Source organism: Saccoglossus kowalevskii, chromosome 11 (assembly GCF_978046115.1).
Source record: "Saccoglossus kowalevskii chromosome 11, keSacKowa6.1, whole genome shotgun sequence".
In the NCBI taxonomy this organism is placed as follows: Eukaryota; Metazoa; Hemichordata; class Enteropneusta; family Harrimaniidae; genus Saccoglossus; species Saccoglossus kowalevskii.
In genome coordinates, this window is record NC_140651.1 from 13,644,158 (window position 1) to 13,661,618 (window position 17,461).

Genomic DNA, 17,461 nt, shown 5'->3' on the forward strand with positions numbered 1-17,461 from the left:
CCCTCCCGCTTTAAGTACTTTATTGTGAACAAAATATATGACATTTGACAAAAAACATTAGGTCAATGCTTTTGTTTACTTGTATTTTAATTTTAATATATTTATGACATTTATCTTTCAACTACACTTATTCCATACTACCTTTTTGCTAGATCTGCAACAATGAATAATTCCCGAACACATAACACGGTACCTTTGTTTTCTGTTGACTAAAGTAATTATAATGACAGTATGTTTTCCGTCATCTGTTGATATGTCCGCACTGGCACAGACAGGGGAAATAACATTATTGTTCATTGTGATGCTTTTGTCTGAGAATTAATAATAATCTCAAATAATCCGACACAGATGTGGCATTACATGTAAGTAGTGAAAAATAACACTTTAGAATGCATGGCAGAAGATTATATTTAAAATTCAATTTACAATAATCTTCGTGACATAATCTACGGTACTCAGTGAATGCGGAACATACGTACGTGAATGGACGTAAACACGCAACGTATCATTCCAGAGTTTGCCTTAAAATTCATCTGCAATAATGTTTTTTGCTTCAAAATTAGTGACAATATTTGTTACATTTTGGCCATGCGTTTGTTGTCATAGCACCGCTCCAAATATAGTTTTTATCGTGATGGATGATATTGGCTGGAACGACGTCGGGTATCACAATTCTGCATTATTGACACCAAACATAGTAAAACTTGCCGAAGAAGGAACCAAGCTAGAAAATTATTACGTTGCACCGCTGTGCACTCCGACCAGAGCAATGCTTTTAACTGGCAAACACGTGGTAAGAAAGGTTTCTCATTAAATATTTAAAGTTCTTTTGAAATCATCAGGAAATTACATACTTGAACGAACGTCTCTTAAAGAGTGTTTGCATTGTTCATACATCCGCTCTCACTTATTGGCATATATTGTTTTATGTGTGTGTTTTTTCTTTACAACAGACATGTTTACGAATAGTATCTTAATATTTTGTTCGTGTTTATCCACCCTATCACTAACTATTAGAACACACAAATTGCGTTGCTTTTACATAAGTAATTTAACAATTTTAAATAACATGTCTATTCAACTTACGACTAATCTGAACGTACACGGCGGATCTAGGATGCAAGTTTAGACAAATGAAACCAAAAATCCACGTGGAAATCATTAAATAACGCAATATAGTGAAAATCGAGGTGTCATGTTTTCAGAATTACCAGACTATAAGTGTTAAAAAACATGGCAATTCGTCTTACAGTTGTAGTACAATTCTAGAAAAAAAGTTCGGAAAAAATGGGAATTTACATATATCAACGTGATATAGACAGCGATTTTAAGGTATTTCTTATGCAAGCATGTTATATACTGAGGTGATACACGATACGCTCAGGTATTTGACGGATATATATACCTCGGTGAAATATTATACCTTATTCACGGCGATATAATACCTCGCTGGGTAAAATTTACAAACTTGCTTGCCGCGATGACAGCCTTTACTGACCGAATGACAGCCTTTACTGACCGAATGACAGTCTTTACTGACCGAATGACAGCCTTTACTGTCCGAATGACAGCCTTTACCGGCTGCATGACAGCCTTTACTGGCCAAATGACAGCTTTTATTGACCGAATAACAATTTTTACTGACCGAATGACAACCTTTACTGACCGAATACCAATTTTTACTGACCGAATGACAGCTTTTACTGACCGAATAACAATTTATACTGACCGAATGACAGCCTTTACTGACCGAATACCAATTTTTACTGACCGAATGACAGCTTTTACTGACCGAATAACAATTTATACTGACCGAATGACAGCCTTTACTGACCGAATACCAATTTTTACTGTCCTAATGACAGCCTTTACTGACCGAATAAAAATTTTTACTGACCGATTGAAAGCCTTTTTCGACAAAATTTTGTACATAAGGATGTAGTTTACTGACTGAATAATAACGTTACTACCAAACAGACTTTGTTTGCTGCATAACAGTTGTTTCAGGTAGAAAAAAAAAACATTTGTTTTCCTTCGTTGGACCAGGAAGTAATTTTATAGTGTTCATTTCAATTTCATGCACTTCATTTATAACATTACTAAGAACATTTTCCAAGAAATACTTGAATGATGTTTGTCTTGTCCTGTTTCCTGGGTAATTTATGCGTGTTTCCTTTATGAAAAAGCAGCTCATTTATGATGCTAGTTTATTTTCTGTTAATTTGGGGTGAAATGAACCTAATTCCTTATTGGTTGCAGATCTTGATCAAAATATTAGAAAAAATCAGGAAAACCTGATGTGGGTTTTATTTTGTAAAAGTTGACACAGTTAAATGTTCATTGAAGTTAATGATTAGTTATTATGTTTGTATTTTTATGATTGTCAGATACATCTGGGTATGCAAGATGGCATAATAAGGGATCTTGATAGAAGATGCTTGCCCACTACGGAAACAACGATTGCACAAGAACTCAAATTAAAACAGTATACTACCCATGCCGTCGGAAAATGGCACCTTGGCTTCTACAAAGAAGAATGTCTGCCCAATAATCGAGGTTTTGATTCATTCTTTGGTTAGTATTTTTACGTAAATGCAAAGCTACAAAAATGAATTATGGTTTCATAGACTTTATTGTTAAATACTGTTATTATTAAAATGGTGTTGTAATGTAATGTAATGTAATGTAATGTAATGTAATGTAATGTAATGTAATGTAATGTAATGTGATGTGATGTGGTGTAATGTAATGTAATGAAATGTATTGTAATGTAATGTAACAGTTTCCCCCGATTTGAAACCATGTATTTATCCTTCACTTCGTGCACTTGTTTCCTTGTTGTTTCACAAAGTAATCGAAATGGTAAACACGTGTTTGTTTAAGGCATTTATAGTGCTGCAGCAGACCACTACACTTATCAGGTGCACGAGACCTGGTGGGATTTGCATAGAAACGCTGAGAATGTTGCACACGAATACAGAGGGCAGTATTCCACCGAGTTGTATGCCAAAGAAGCAAGAACAATTATAAAAAATCATGATGTTAACAAGGTGACTATTTATTTCAAAATTCATAGATGTTTTCTGTGTAACAATTTGGAGTTCGTAGTTGACTTTATACAGAAACATTTACCTAACAACTAAGATAATTGTTATCAATTGTGGATCGGAAAATTGAATTACGAGTACTTTTCAGCATGTAATTCTGATATCTTAACTTGGTAGAAATTATATAATATTATGACAAAAAACTATAATGATATACGTATAGTGAATAAATTCGTTGTTACGCCGGTTCAATACACTCATCGGGCCAGGATTTAACCTGGGATTGGACATCCCTACCTGTAACCAGTGGACGTGACTGTGTTTGTTTTAAATAAAAGTTGTGTGTGTGATATAGATTTATTGGGGTGATCAAGGCCACAGGCTGAGTTCTTGGCAGATTACTGATTCACTGTATTTTTGCTACGTTTCTAAGTTGTTTGCGATATGCGCAATACCCTTGTATTTGCAGAGACAACGTTAATATTCAGCGTCTGGAAATGTAGCTAAGCTATATAGTCGTATCAAACATGACAGAGAAAAGTCAAAACTTTTGTCAAATTGCCAGGCACTGGTTTTGTCATTTTACACAACAATTTTTAATCAGTATTCAAGATAGTCAATGTCGCAAGGTTGCCCATCCTTTGCAAATGTGAAAACACTCCCGCTTACACAGAAATCATTCTTATATTCCCTTTACTAGATAGAAAAAGAGTAATCAAATCGACTGATAATTTCTCTCATTTAACTGTAGCGGCGTAACTGACATATGCCACTATATTTCTTGTAATATACTTCACGGCAATATGTGGACACAGTGACATCATACATAGCATTAGACTCAATGCAAAATTCAGCTGAGTACACTATGTAAAAGTGCCAGTCCGCCGTTTTAAAACATTTAGTTGTTCTTTCTTAGAATGAATGATTATAAGGTTATTACGAAGATACCTCAAAGTATGCACGACAGCGTACTGTCTGAAAGCATACTTTGATGTATCTTCGTAATAACCTTACTATTATACATCTTTTCCTTCCAAGGATACATCATGGGAATGCCGAAATCCAAAAAGTTTAGAACAGAATCAGCGAACTCCTTTGTATGGAGTCCGGTCAAATCCTGGTGGCAGCCATGTTTGTTTTTTATTATTAGAGGACGCTTACGCGCGTAATTATTCCATATTTGGTATTCGCATTTCCTAATATGGTAGTATGAAAATACCCCGTAAAATACCACAAAATCACGGCACGCTGCAACTTATGGCGTTACGGTGACAGATGTATAATATTAACAGTTATGTTGAGATATGTCATTAAATATATAGAAGAAAATATGAAGAACTCTGAGAAAGTTGATATGCGAATAATAATGTTTTGTTTTATATTGAATTTTATGGTATATTGCTCACACAAGAGATGCTAAATCGTTCGAGTTACGAACCTATCGAGTTACAAAAATTTAGTCGGAAACCCCGCCAACTTCTGCAAAACCCCGTCTAAATTAAAACTTGATGTGCGAATACATTTTCACTGAAATTTGAGTTACTGACTCGGATCGATCGTTAGTTAACCGTGAACCGTACTTCAAGCAACAGACAACATGAATAAATGTTGTTGTTTAACGTTTATATTTAGTAACTCAAAGTTTAATTACTAATTAATCAAACAAACGAATAATATATGTTCAGTACACAATTCATTATTTTCTGGACGACCAGATACGCGAATTATCATCACAATTATCGCCTCGTTTCGGTGGCATGACTACCGTCACGGTTATAATATGTATACATTTGCCGTTTCAGCCAATGTTCTTGTACCTGGCATTCCAAGCTGCTCATAAACCTATACAGGCACCCGACAAATACATCGACATGTATCCCGATATAGACGATCCTGCCCGGCGTGTGTATGCTGCCATGGTTACATGTATGGACGATGCGATTGGTAGCGTAGTGGACCAATTGAAAGAATCACATCTCTGGGACAATACTGTTTTGATAGTGTCCACAGGTAAGCTCAAACGTACATGAGTATGTGTGTTTGATGGAGCATGTTTATTCTGGACAATATGAATTTAACACTTGGTTAAATAATTGTTCATATCCGGCTAGTTACATCTAACATATTAAATAAACTGAAATAGACATAATTATACCTTGAGTAAATAAATTGGCACAGGGAGTCACTGTTTACAGTTGTCTTTTGCAATCGTGTGAAATCAGGGAAATGGTCCCGACTATATACCTAATTGGAATTAAATTTAATAATTTTAGCTATGGGAATACATTTGTTTTGTAGTCACGTTTTTGGAATGGGAGGTGGCAATTACATAGACAGTAATGTATTTTATGTGTTTGGGGTGGGGAAGGCGCACCTAAAATTGCACCGTTCCTGTCACAGGTGACAGTATAAACTTAGGTGATTTTAACATCCATTATGATAACCTCATCAACGCAAGTACGTCATGAATGACATTATTTCAACATTTAATTTGATCCAGTCTGTCTCTCAATCAATCCACGAAAAGGATCACATTCTTGATTGGCTACTATATAAATCGGATTGTAACCTGGTGAAGTTAACCATCGTTACCAGTCAGTTAACATCTGATCACATGTGTATTATCAGAAATTTAAATGTCACAATCCAACAACGAAAACTAGACTACGTTACATCTGTGCACGATCGATCTCGAAGCCTTCAATATTGACTTATGCGACAGCCTCTCAAGCATAAACTCCATTACTGCCGAAATTTGTCATTCCCAGTTAAAGACAGTCTTGGGCAAACACGCCCCATTACGACGACGACGACGACGACGACGCTCACACCGCAAGGCAACATCCTGGTTCAATAGAATCAACGATGATTTAAGGATTGTAAAACAACGACGTAGACGTGCATATAGACAAATTCTACACACTGGGATTGTAGTCCACGAACACATTTATAACTATACAAAGAACATGGTTACAAAACTCATTCATAGTGCCACCATTAGACAATTATTCAGTACCAACGATCAGTTATTTGGCAACAAAAATTCCTTGTCTCTTCCAACTGTATTTCCGCTTGTTGAACTTCCTCAACGCTTTCTCGACCACTTCCATTTCAAAGTTGAACCCACTACAGTCTGCATACAGATCACACCACAGTACAGAAGCCGCTTTACTAAAACTCGTTAATGACCTTCTGGACGTGGTAGACAAGGGGAAGGTCAGTATTTTGACTTTATTGGACCTTTCTGTTGCCTTTGACACCATCGACCACACAATTCTACTACATCGATTGAAACAGAAGATCACAGACCATTTGTATTAATGGCGTAAAGTTGGATGTATCGCCATTACACTTCGGTTCCACAGGGCTCAGCTCTGGGACCTGTTTTGTTTGTCTTGTATACAGAACCACTTTTTGATATTGTTAAGGCGCATTAAGTGAATCATCATGCCTTTGCTGATGACAATCAACTATATACACACTCTAATGTTCATCAAATTGGTTCAACCATCAAGATTGTCCAGAATTGCATTACCAACATCAAAAATGAAGACACAGAACAAATTACAACTTAATGACTCAAAATCCGAAGCTATGCTTGTATGCTCATCAAAAGTAACATCTAGATTTTCACTACCCTTGACGATGTCCATTGGCGAGTCTGTTATCTCTTTCTCGTCATCAGTCCGCAATATTGGTGTCACACTTGATTGCAATATCACTAAGTACTTAATACATGTGCACCGTGTCCCAAAAAATCGTCCACCTTATTGTTCAGGCATTTACCCCCATTATTCTTACATCCGACACCACCTGGTCAACCAGCTGGCGTCTGGTTATCCATCTGGGTCATATGTGTAGGCTGATTGCATAAAATATTCCGAATATATCAGTTTGTCTCACTGGCTTGAGTAATACCCATATGACTTGTGAAAAACTTGTGAGCAGGTTGCCACATCCTGGGGGAGAAATGTACGATGGGGCAGACCAAGCGTTACAAGCAAGGTGCAGGCCTTGAAGATAAGCGCCGATCTGGACGTCCTCATGTGCTCACTGCCAGAGCCAGGGACATCATCAGGAAGGCCAAGGGCAGAAGGCGACAGTCATGCAGGCGGTTGAGTCAAAGACTAAAAAACATTGACGAGAAATGCTCTAAGAGCACTGTTCATCGCTATTTGACCCAGAAAATTGGTTTGAGAGCATAGAAGAGGCCCAAAATACCATGACTGACAGAGATCCAGAAAGGGAACAGGCTGTCTTTTGCCAGGAAGTATGCCAGATTAACCCCAGAGGACTGGGAGAACTGGATTTTCTCCAACGAGTGCCCCTTGTATTTGGAACCGACGACCAACAGTCAAAATGATTGAGACCTCCGATAGTCCTGAGAAAGTGCCTCCTTCAGTGCCCATACCATGGTGTGGGGTGCCGTGTCAGCATCCGGGCTGTGTGAGCTTCACATAGTGCCGCAGGGGACCACAGTAAACGCTCAATACTATCTGCAGGTGAGACTGGAACCGACACTGGTGCTCATTATGAGCAGAAAGAGAAGGAGTGGTCCTGTCACCAGCCAGAAGGTGTACAAACGACACTCGAACATGGTGTTCATGCAGGATGGTGCACCTGCTCATACCGCCCATGTGAGCCAGGAGTGGTGTTCCAGGAAACTTCTTGGCTTTCTCCGCAAAGCGGAATGGCCTCCCAACTCACCAGACTTGAATCCAATTGAGAACTGCTAGGGGATACTGAATGACAGAATCTAGCCAACGACCTATGTCCATGAAGCAGCTAAATGCAAGGGCAGTAAAGGAATGGGAGAACGTTGAGCCCTCAGTTCCCAAGGACTTGGTGCACTCTATGCCTAAGCGGCCCAAATATGTTATTAAGATGAAAAGGGGATACAGTTGATATTAAATTTTGGGATTCTATCAGCATGTGTTATTGATTGCTAATCAACGTATACGAACTTTTGGGACATGGTGTATATGCAAATCATGCTATATTCAACTAAGATTAATTCTTCTATTTGTCACTATCTTACACCAAAAGTAACACGAACTTTTGCCTGTGCTCTCATACTATCTAGTTGCAATAGCTTATTAGTCGGATGCCCTGATTATTTGATAAAGAATCTTCAACGAGTTCAGAATTCAGCAGCTCGTCTTATCTGCAAGCGGGGTTTATCTTCTCACATTTCACCACTTTTAAAATCGCTTCGCAGTTAGCAAACGCATTGAATATAAAATTTCAAGTTTATGCTACTTATCAATAAGTAACACTGGCCCACGATACCTGTCAAATCTTCTACATAAATACAATCTCGCTAGATAATTGCGTTCGTCATCAGACGATCGAATATTAACGAAACCACGCACCAAGGCTAAATCATCCGGTGAACGTACATTCCAATACTCAGGTCCAAGCATTTGGAATTGCATGCCCTTCTCCATCCGCCATTTAGTCTCACATTCATCATAATTTCAAAATTTGACATGTCTGTCTCGCAAATGATGAGATACAGTATTCCTGGATATGACTCACTATAAACTATTTTACAACTTGCCTAGATAGCTACATGCTTCTGGAGTTATTGGTATCATGGTGTAGCATGCTATCAGGGTACGCTTACCCATTCCTGACACCTGGTACCACCACTTGTACAGAGATGTAGAGTGGTTCAAGATGGTCTATACTTACACTGTCGGTGAATTGTGCGTCTCATGGACCTGATGACTCTTGTCATCTTGTATGTTATTGGATGATGGATTTGTTTTGATTTGGTTTTATTATTAAGGGGGCACTGAAAACATATCACTGTAGTCAATTTTACTAGTTTTAACTTGTTTTTTATAGTTCTGGTGATTTTTATTGGTAGTCTTTTACGTTATGTAATGCTCATAGAGCTCGTTTTAGGAGAATATGCGCATTATAAGTCCTCCAAATAATTAAACTAGTGAATATGGGTTTAATATTAAAAGTTTATTTATTGTGATTGAAAATATTGCTACGTGTAACCATTTTATGTCTTATAAAATGACACATGGTGTTGAAGTCACTAGCGCGTGTACTACCGGTGTGAGTACAAAGCATATGATACAGGAAGTGTAAACTTCATGACGAGAAATAAAATTATCCAGATTGGCGAATAAATTAAGGCAATCGAATTCTTTTGAATAAATGCTCTATTATTCTATTGTCAGACAATGGAGGGGTTCACATAAGTGGAAACAACTGGCCTCTCAAAGGCGAGAAAGCAACGCTATGGGAGGGTGGCGTACGGGGTGTATCATTCGTTACAAGTTCACTTCTAGCTGACCACGTGAAAGGAACATCGAATAATCACCTCATGCACGTGACTGACTGGTTTCCTACAATATTACATATAGCTGGTGTTGATAATGACGTGATAAAATCAAAAAACTTATATGGTGTAAATCAGTGGGATACTATAAGGTAAATATGTGTGGTTTTGATGTGTGTTTTAAATCAATTTTCAATATATGCATTTTGAAGCTGATTTTGCATTTAAAGCCTTATCTGGCGTGGATTGATGACTGCGCCAATCCGATTTGATGTAAGAATAGGCTCCCGTTTTTTATAATTTTAACTTAATTGTTTTATTGTTATTTTTATATTGCTTTGGGGTTTCACTTGCCGTTATAAATTTTTTTATATAACTGATCCCGTTCGCCTTAATTACATCTGACTCAACCAATCAGAGCACGGATTACAGACTCTTCAAAATGTAACGAGGAGAGAAACAACAAATACTCTAAGGCACTCCCCGAAAACTCGCCTCGCGGCAATGAACGTTTACTGAATAAAACATTCAATTGTTGCATAAACTAACATGTAAGTAATTTTCGTTGACTATTTTCCACCTCAAATAGGGTTGATATATATTTTGGATGATAAAGGGATTAAATGTGAATAGTTAACCATTGTTTGACCTTGTCTGGATCCCAGTCTCCCTGTTTTCAGTACAATCCTAAACAAATGTTACTCCCAACTACGTGCACACAATTACTTATGCCAAGTGCTCTGTCAAATGTCATGTGCTTGTATTGATGACTATACGTACAACTGCGGTAGGGTATTAGCTAGGAATGTAAACGTGTCAGTCAAAAATATGTTTTAAGCATTATATATGACACAATTGTCAAAGAACAAAAAGAACAAAAAAACAAAACAAAAAACAGGAGACAATAATGAAATGTTTCCTGTCAAAGAATACTTACATGGGTCTAATGGCTTCTATTCTGCTGTATGTGAAAGCCAAACTATTTTAATTATTTTATAAATAAAGGTGTCGGTAGTTCACACTCACACAACAATTCTTGACCCTCAACATATTGAAAAATGGCGCATAAATGCATCATGGGTAATGTAAGTAGATAATAATGTTATTGGGTGCACTGCATATATAGTGTGTGAGTTCACGCAAGCATGAATAGAATTATGACGTATGAAACGGTATACTAGGTGATTTGGCAGGTACGGTGTGGAAATCACGCTATGCCACGTTGGAGCGGGGGCTGTGGCTTGGGTTAGAAAATAATTCATATACGGCGGACATGTGGCTTAGGGATAGGGTTGACAAGTCTCATAAACTAGGCTGTGTTTTGTGGTTTGGTATGACGTCATCAAACGAGAAAATGCATCAGTGATTTTGTCATTGCTTTAACTTTGAATTACTCATGAATATTTATGTAGAACATGAAATTGTATGTGCGTATCTATGAGGATATCACCGTTCACACTGTATCGCTGTTACATTGTTTATAATATTGCACTTTTGATTTAATTATTTTGCTAGAAAATATAACCTCTGTCAGTTGGCAACATCACTGCCAGAACAAACTAAAACATGATATGTGTTGAAATGATGATATTGTTACTAAAAATCTTGTGATTAAAAGTAGATATACTTTCCCATATATTTTTTTACTAGTACTAAAGGGTCTTATCTAAGTACATACCTACAATGAACTGACTTTCAATGGCAATCAAGGCCTCCAAATTCAGTTAGTTTATATTGTTTAGAAATGTAACCAGATTTAGGAGGACCTGTTTCAATTCTACTTTGCGGTAAATTTCTCATAATCCATTCACAGTCTAAATTGTTTACTATATATATCAGGGGATGACAACTCAAAGAGTGCGAAGTGAAAATGCAACCTCAATTTATTCACAGCAAGAACTTCATGTCTAAAAGAAATGACGTACTTATCAACATGCAGCCAGACATGTTAGCCGGACATTATCAAGAGCCATTGCTGAAGGAGAAACCGACTTTCGATGTCAGAGTAAGAGCAGCTATTCGAGTCGGGAATTGGAAACTATTAACTGGATCACAAGGTAATTAATTAACAAATATATTCATATATATTGTAAAAGTAGTATATAAATTAATAAACGCTGCTCGGACTGATAAATATGATATATAGAAGATAATATTTGGTAATCGTAGTCTAAATAACTATTAAAAATAGCTAGACGTTTCGAGCAATGGCTCTTTATCGATAGCATAGAAGAAACCTATGCTATCGATAAAGAGCCATTGCTCGAAACGTCTAGCTATTTTTCATATATAGTGTCTGGATTAATGAACCAATTCTTACAAAATAAAGTGATTTATTTATTATTTCAACTAGTTCTTGTCTAGCATATAATGAATATGTTCGTTATGCTTGTTATTTCTTTACATTATGCGACTGTCAATAATTCGTTCTAGGTCCGGAGGCATGGTACGCTCCCCCTGAGACTGACAAAGAAACTCTTGAAATCGACAAAGAAAAACATGTACGTCTATACAACATCGTCGACGACGAGACCGAATCAAATGATCTATCAAATTCGATGCCCGACAAAGTGTTGGAATGTCTGGAGAAATTAAAGGAATATTTCGATACCGTTACGATACCGTTTCCCGAGACAGATCTTTGGAGTAAATATGAATTGGAGAAAGTCGTCCCTAACCACGAGCTAGCACCTTGGGGTCCAACAAACACTGATATATAATTACATACCTGTAACGTTAAGTTTCTGTGTGTGTCAGAGTATTTTTTTTATTTCTGTAAGTCGGAATACGCTGACATATCCATCCCAGAATACATTCTCACGCCATAGTTTCACGTGGAATTTCAGACAAACTACCTAACAATATATAACAATTTAATGATCTTCTGTATACACACCATCTTCCAATCTTTGGACAACGAATGGGAGAATAAATTTAATGAAAATAGTAAAAAAAAACTCGTCCTATTTTGCATTAAACGTCGTACAGAGCACAGTATGCTATTAGTTCTCTCTCTATTGTCACGTAACCGGTACCAAGAGTGTGTCCAACGAGTTACTTTGAATGATAAAACTAATGATTATGTTGCCCCTCCAATAGTACACATTATCTATGAACGCCAACGCATGGCAGATAAAATCTCATGGTAAATAATTAATCAACGCCGTTCAATCACAATCTTAGATATAAGATCGCTTTATCCATAAGCACGTGTTCAGGGTACTTGTGAATGCGAATCTTTTCGCAAAAATATACTTCACTTGAAAATTAGCAGCATGTTGACAATGAACTTCAATAATAATAACGGTGAGTATTCTAAATTACGGGTCGATTTTCTTTCTTTCTTACTTACCCAGTGATTAGGAAATTATTTTTTTTTCGTGAGTGTTACATTTACCATTGTTGCCGCTAACAAGAAAATTCACGAATAAACCTCGCAAATGTCGAAATACAATTACATTGAACATGTTTTTTTTTTTGGGCTATAAAATTATTCCTGTGTTTGAAAATTACCTTGAAATTGAGACTGGTGTAATATAATAGGAATAACCATACGTCCCATGAGGACCCAACTATACCAAGACATTTTGTCCAGTTCACTCCCTTATACACACTTGCTATTGCTCGTGTGTAAATATTTTATGAATTTATTACGGGGATACCGAAAAGTATGCACGAAGGCAGTACAGCGGAAGTATCGACCGACGCGCAGCGGAGGCCGATGAGACGGCAAACTGCCTCGTCGGAGACTCTGCCCAGGACTGACCAAAAAGACTCTCTCGCCTCGTGGAGCTCTCTCTGGGACCAAGGACTTAGTCTGTTTATTACCTATCAAAACTTAACCAATTACAAAGCAGTTTAAAGAATCTAAGGCGTGGCCTTCACACATTCAACTTGCACATAGCCAGTCACACTAAGTACTGGATACGTCATATCTTTTGATTAATTGTTCACTATATTACTAACAGCGAATACCAACTGTCAGAAATAGCGGTCCGGATAGCAACGGTTATATCTCAATTAGTTCCAAATCACTGAACCAAGTTCCGTCCAGGACCTCGCATGAGCCTAAATGATGACAGATATAACACAGCCATTCACTAGTAATCAACTAAATAAGTCGGACAACAGATACGCGGAAACGAATTCATGACATATACTTGATTTTCAACATTATATACAATTTATATTTTATTTATATTGAAATAAACAAACATTTCTGTTTCCTACTCTAATCCCAATCATGCAAATGCAATGAAATGAAATGACACGAAATGATTTGAATAAATCATTCTGGAAATCAGAATCGAGTAAACGGATTTAATTGAAATACGTATTCAACAAATTCGGTATAATGACTTACGTTTGTTGTGTGATAATTAGTCTTTGTCATATACACTAATAATTGTTGAAATCTTTAAAGGCCTCTCTCCTGATCGTATAGCGATTGTATGGTTACCCGGGGCTATGTTTGTGAACGCACTGTAAACAGAGTAATTATCAGTGTTATACCCAACGTTAATGTGTCGTCGATGACTGAATTCACCATCAAGCCAAACTAAAGCCGGTCCACGAGAATTTTCGTTGATTTTACCAATTAACAGTTTACTTTTCAGGTTCTTGTAAGGTTCGATGCTGACACTAAAGACTATTGTTTGGTTAGGTTTTCTCGACACCCAATAGCGTTTTTTATCAACCCTTCCCTGGTGGGCCATCCTGTCTGGACACGTAAACAGTCTCCATCCAATATCACGTTCCATTGCTTCAAGTGGCGTTTTGGTCCCAGAGCCAGATAACATAGTTGTCCAACACTGTGGTTGATTGATGTGAACAGTAGAGTTGTATAGCGACTCGGGGAGTTCATTCGCGAGCGGATAAGACGTTTTCACCATCGTATCTCGCTTACCGTTGAATTCTTTGAGAGTGTATACAAAGGCATTCGTAATCATATAAAACAGATATATCGCAATCATATTGTGAGATTTTGTGCTTGGATGGTTGTGATCACGAGGACTGAAAAGACTCTTTGTATTGCGAGCACTGATCATATCATCTACTGAGTCGAGCAAACTAATAGATGGTACATCGTAGTATTTGCTTAGCATTTTGCTGCAATTGCCGCTAGCTGAAGTCCCTACTGGCGACTCTGCCGTTTGACTCATTATAAAATTCACATATATGAGCTGCGGTCCTGAAGGCAAGCTCAAAATCCTCCTTGTCAATTCTTCCTGGTGAACACATCCATTGTCGTCGACAAGGTCATTTTCCGCGCATTCCCAGAGTAGAATATCCAGTTGTTGCAAGTTCAAATGTGATTCCATGCAGTAGAAGTGATACAGACTGCCCGTGGCTCCGACCGCGCCATTCTGCACAGAGCTGCCAATCCCAATACCAGCTAGGAGATCACTTAGTAAATTTGCATAAAGGTTTTCAGATCCCACGCCAGTGGCTGTTGAAATTGATCCACCGGCGACACCAATAGTTAGGTTTCTTCCTTTTACTATAACATCTTCCAGTGATTGTCTCAGTTTCGTCAGTGAGGTCACACGTGTCAACGCTTTTAATATCATATCATTACTAATGTTGTTTCGTCGTTGAATGTTAGTGATTTTTATAGCAGACGACACATTCAGATATTTTTGAACAGCTATGACTAAATTCCCTGACGGAATAATCCTGTTTTGACTAACGGTGTTAACACCAGTCGCCGACGTATACCTTGAAATGTTAACCTGGCACAACCCACACACCATTATAGTTACAGCCATCAACACTCCAACCACACACCGATGATGCCTTTGCTGTACACACATTTTCTACATCGATGCGTTATTTCTCGAATACGTACATATTGTATGAGCGCCAGCTCGTGTGTATTAGATTATAACAGCGCATTTTTTATACAAGAGGAGAATCGAGTATATTTCACGCCAAGTTATCAATCAACTCAGTGACAGTAACTCAGAATTAGTATCAATATTGACATATAAGACCAAACCTCATATGGGATACCAGCGCCTACCTTACACAACCATCGAAATCCACGTTCGGCTGGAGGAAACCAGGGAAATTAAAATGCCTCCGAGTATGGTGTGATACGCTGTCAATTAATTAAGCTAAACGGTAATCTGTGTAACAGATGATTCTTTAATATATTTATGTATTTTAAAATTAGAAATTCTGCAACGAAAGCTGTTTACAGTGCATTGTGGTAATTTATAATAAAACTAAGTAGGCAGTGTATAATTAATTAATTATATGGAGCGAGATCTGCGCCAAGTGATTTTTTCTCCTTCTAGCATTCAATTATATTTATTATATGATCGTTTTTAATATTTTTTTGATTACATTGTTTGTTCTGTTTTTCCGTTAGCATTTATTTAACTTTGATCTTTCTTTTTTTGTTCAGAATATTTTTGTTTTGAACATTTGTTCTTATATTTGAGCATTTTCATTTAATAACAATGAGTTGTTTTAGCTCATTATCATAATTTATGCAATTAACCCCTAGCCAGGATCGCAATGTGTCATTCAATGTTTAATATCGTACTTTGCGTGTTTTTGAGATGAGTCAATATCAAACGTTAACAAAAGTTTCTCATCTCCAATGCAACTGAGAATTACGATCACATTCAGCGATTTCACGCGTCGCAGACTATTTAGTCAGCCATATTACTCCTTGGCGTATGGTTATAAATTTTCCTGCAAAATGCCGTTTATAACATCACCATTTTTATGCCTACCTTGAACTATGAAATCGAATGTTTCTGCAACCACAGTCACCTGGCGTACAAGTTATGATGAAATAAATGCGATTAATTTACCGATATTTACTGTTTTGGGGGCAGCCATCTTGAATGCGCCTTTGAAACTAGAAAAAAAACATGTTTAGAAACGAGTTTTTCAGATTACTACAAGTCAGTGAAAAATATTTTTTTACAGCCAAATGATTCATTGGGACAACCACTAATACAATAGACCCGTTCTCGCTTTCTACGATATCCCGCGGTATGGGTGAAATCTGACGCGAAAACAGGTCAATAATGGTCAATTTTCATGAAGTATAGGTATATCAACGCGATATCTCACAGTGAACGGACCACTTATTCGACCGTATTCGTCGTTTCGTATAGAAAATCGCTTGCATACGAACATCTCATTACACGAGGAAACTAGACTACTTTCCAGGGTTATTTGAAAAACTATCGCGCCATATTGGCTTGGGGGGTACAAAACAGCAATCGAGTTACTCCAAAAAATGTGAGTCGCTGTCTCTCTATCTATTGAGTTTATCTCAAACGTAAACAAAATACTCATTTTGATAGTGACAAAAAACTAAAATTCAGTCTTTACGTACACCCGAAGTATAACAGTTTCCCGGAAATATTTAATTAGAACTATTAGAACTACGAAGTTGTGTACCGCATTATGTGTGTCGATGTAAAGCTATGTCGAATTGGCTTAGCCAGCCGTCATCCAGATGTGTGAATTGTCGTTTTTAGTTTGGAAGCAGTTATATGGAAAATATCTATGATGCTCTGTTTAACTTTATATTTTGCTCTTTTCTCTATGCCCGCTATAAAGGCGAATGTATTTTTTATATCTGTGAACATATTCCCCATTAGTATATGAGTACAGAACGGCGTTGGTTGGTTGATTCAGTAAGTTATTATAGAGGCTGTTTGTGTAGCTATAGATGATATGACAGTGAATGACTTGTATTATCTATTTACAGGTATTAACATAATGGACGTCGTCTGCATAGATTGGCACCATGTAATCATGGATGTAGAGATAAACAATCAGAACAGAAAATGATCACAACAAAAACGGTTCAGAAAAATATATAATCAAAATACATCGAACAAACAATCATATAACAGTTATTATCGAAAACTGAGGAAAACCCGCAATGTGATAAGAAAAATCATAAAAAACAAGTCATCTGAAGATGACCCAGCCTCTACTTGTCAGATGTGATTATAGTTGGCTATGAATTATAAAGTTTGAATGTATATGTATAAAATCGGGTAGGAAGATTAAATTGAAAATCAACATTACAAGGCACATACCCTATATCGATATATCAAGTAAGTCTATACCAAGTATGATCTTA

The 17,461-nt window shown here is 37.1% G+C and overlaps 2 protein-coding genes across 2 annotated transcripts; one reads left to right on the forward strand and one right to left on the reverse strand.

Annotated features, from left to right (window-relative positions):
• The first annotated feature begins 461 nt into the window (after positions 1–461).
• On the forward strand, positions 462–12,342 carry LOC102809734 (arylsulfatase B-like). The gene is made up of 7 exons (XM_085505416.1): positions 462–793; positions 2,388–2,574; positions 2,884–3,050; positions 4,850–5,057; positions 9,245–9,497; positions 11,239–11,402; positions 11,779–12,342. The coding sequence occupies exons 1-7, from the start codon at positions 542–544 to the stop codon at positions 12,063–12,065; spliced, it is 1,518 nt and encodes a 505-aa protein (XP_085361542.1). The 5' UTR covers positions 462–541; the 3' UTR covers positions 12,066–12,342.
• A 1,382-nt stretch (positions 12,343–13,724) lies between these two features.
• On the reverse strand, positions 13,725–15,158 carry LOC146736214 (uncharacterized). The gene has a single exon (XM_085505213.1). The coding sequence runs from the start codon at positions 15,156–15,158 to the stop codon at positions 13,725–13,727; it is 1,434 nt and encodes a 477-aa protein (XP_085361339.1).
• Between the last annotated feature and the right edge of the window lie 2,303 nt (positions 15,159–17,461).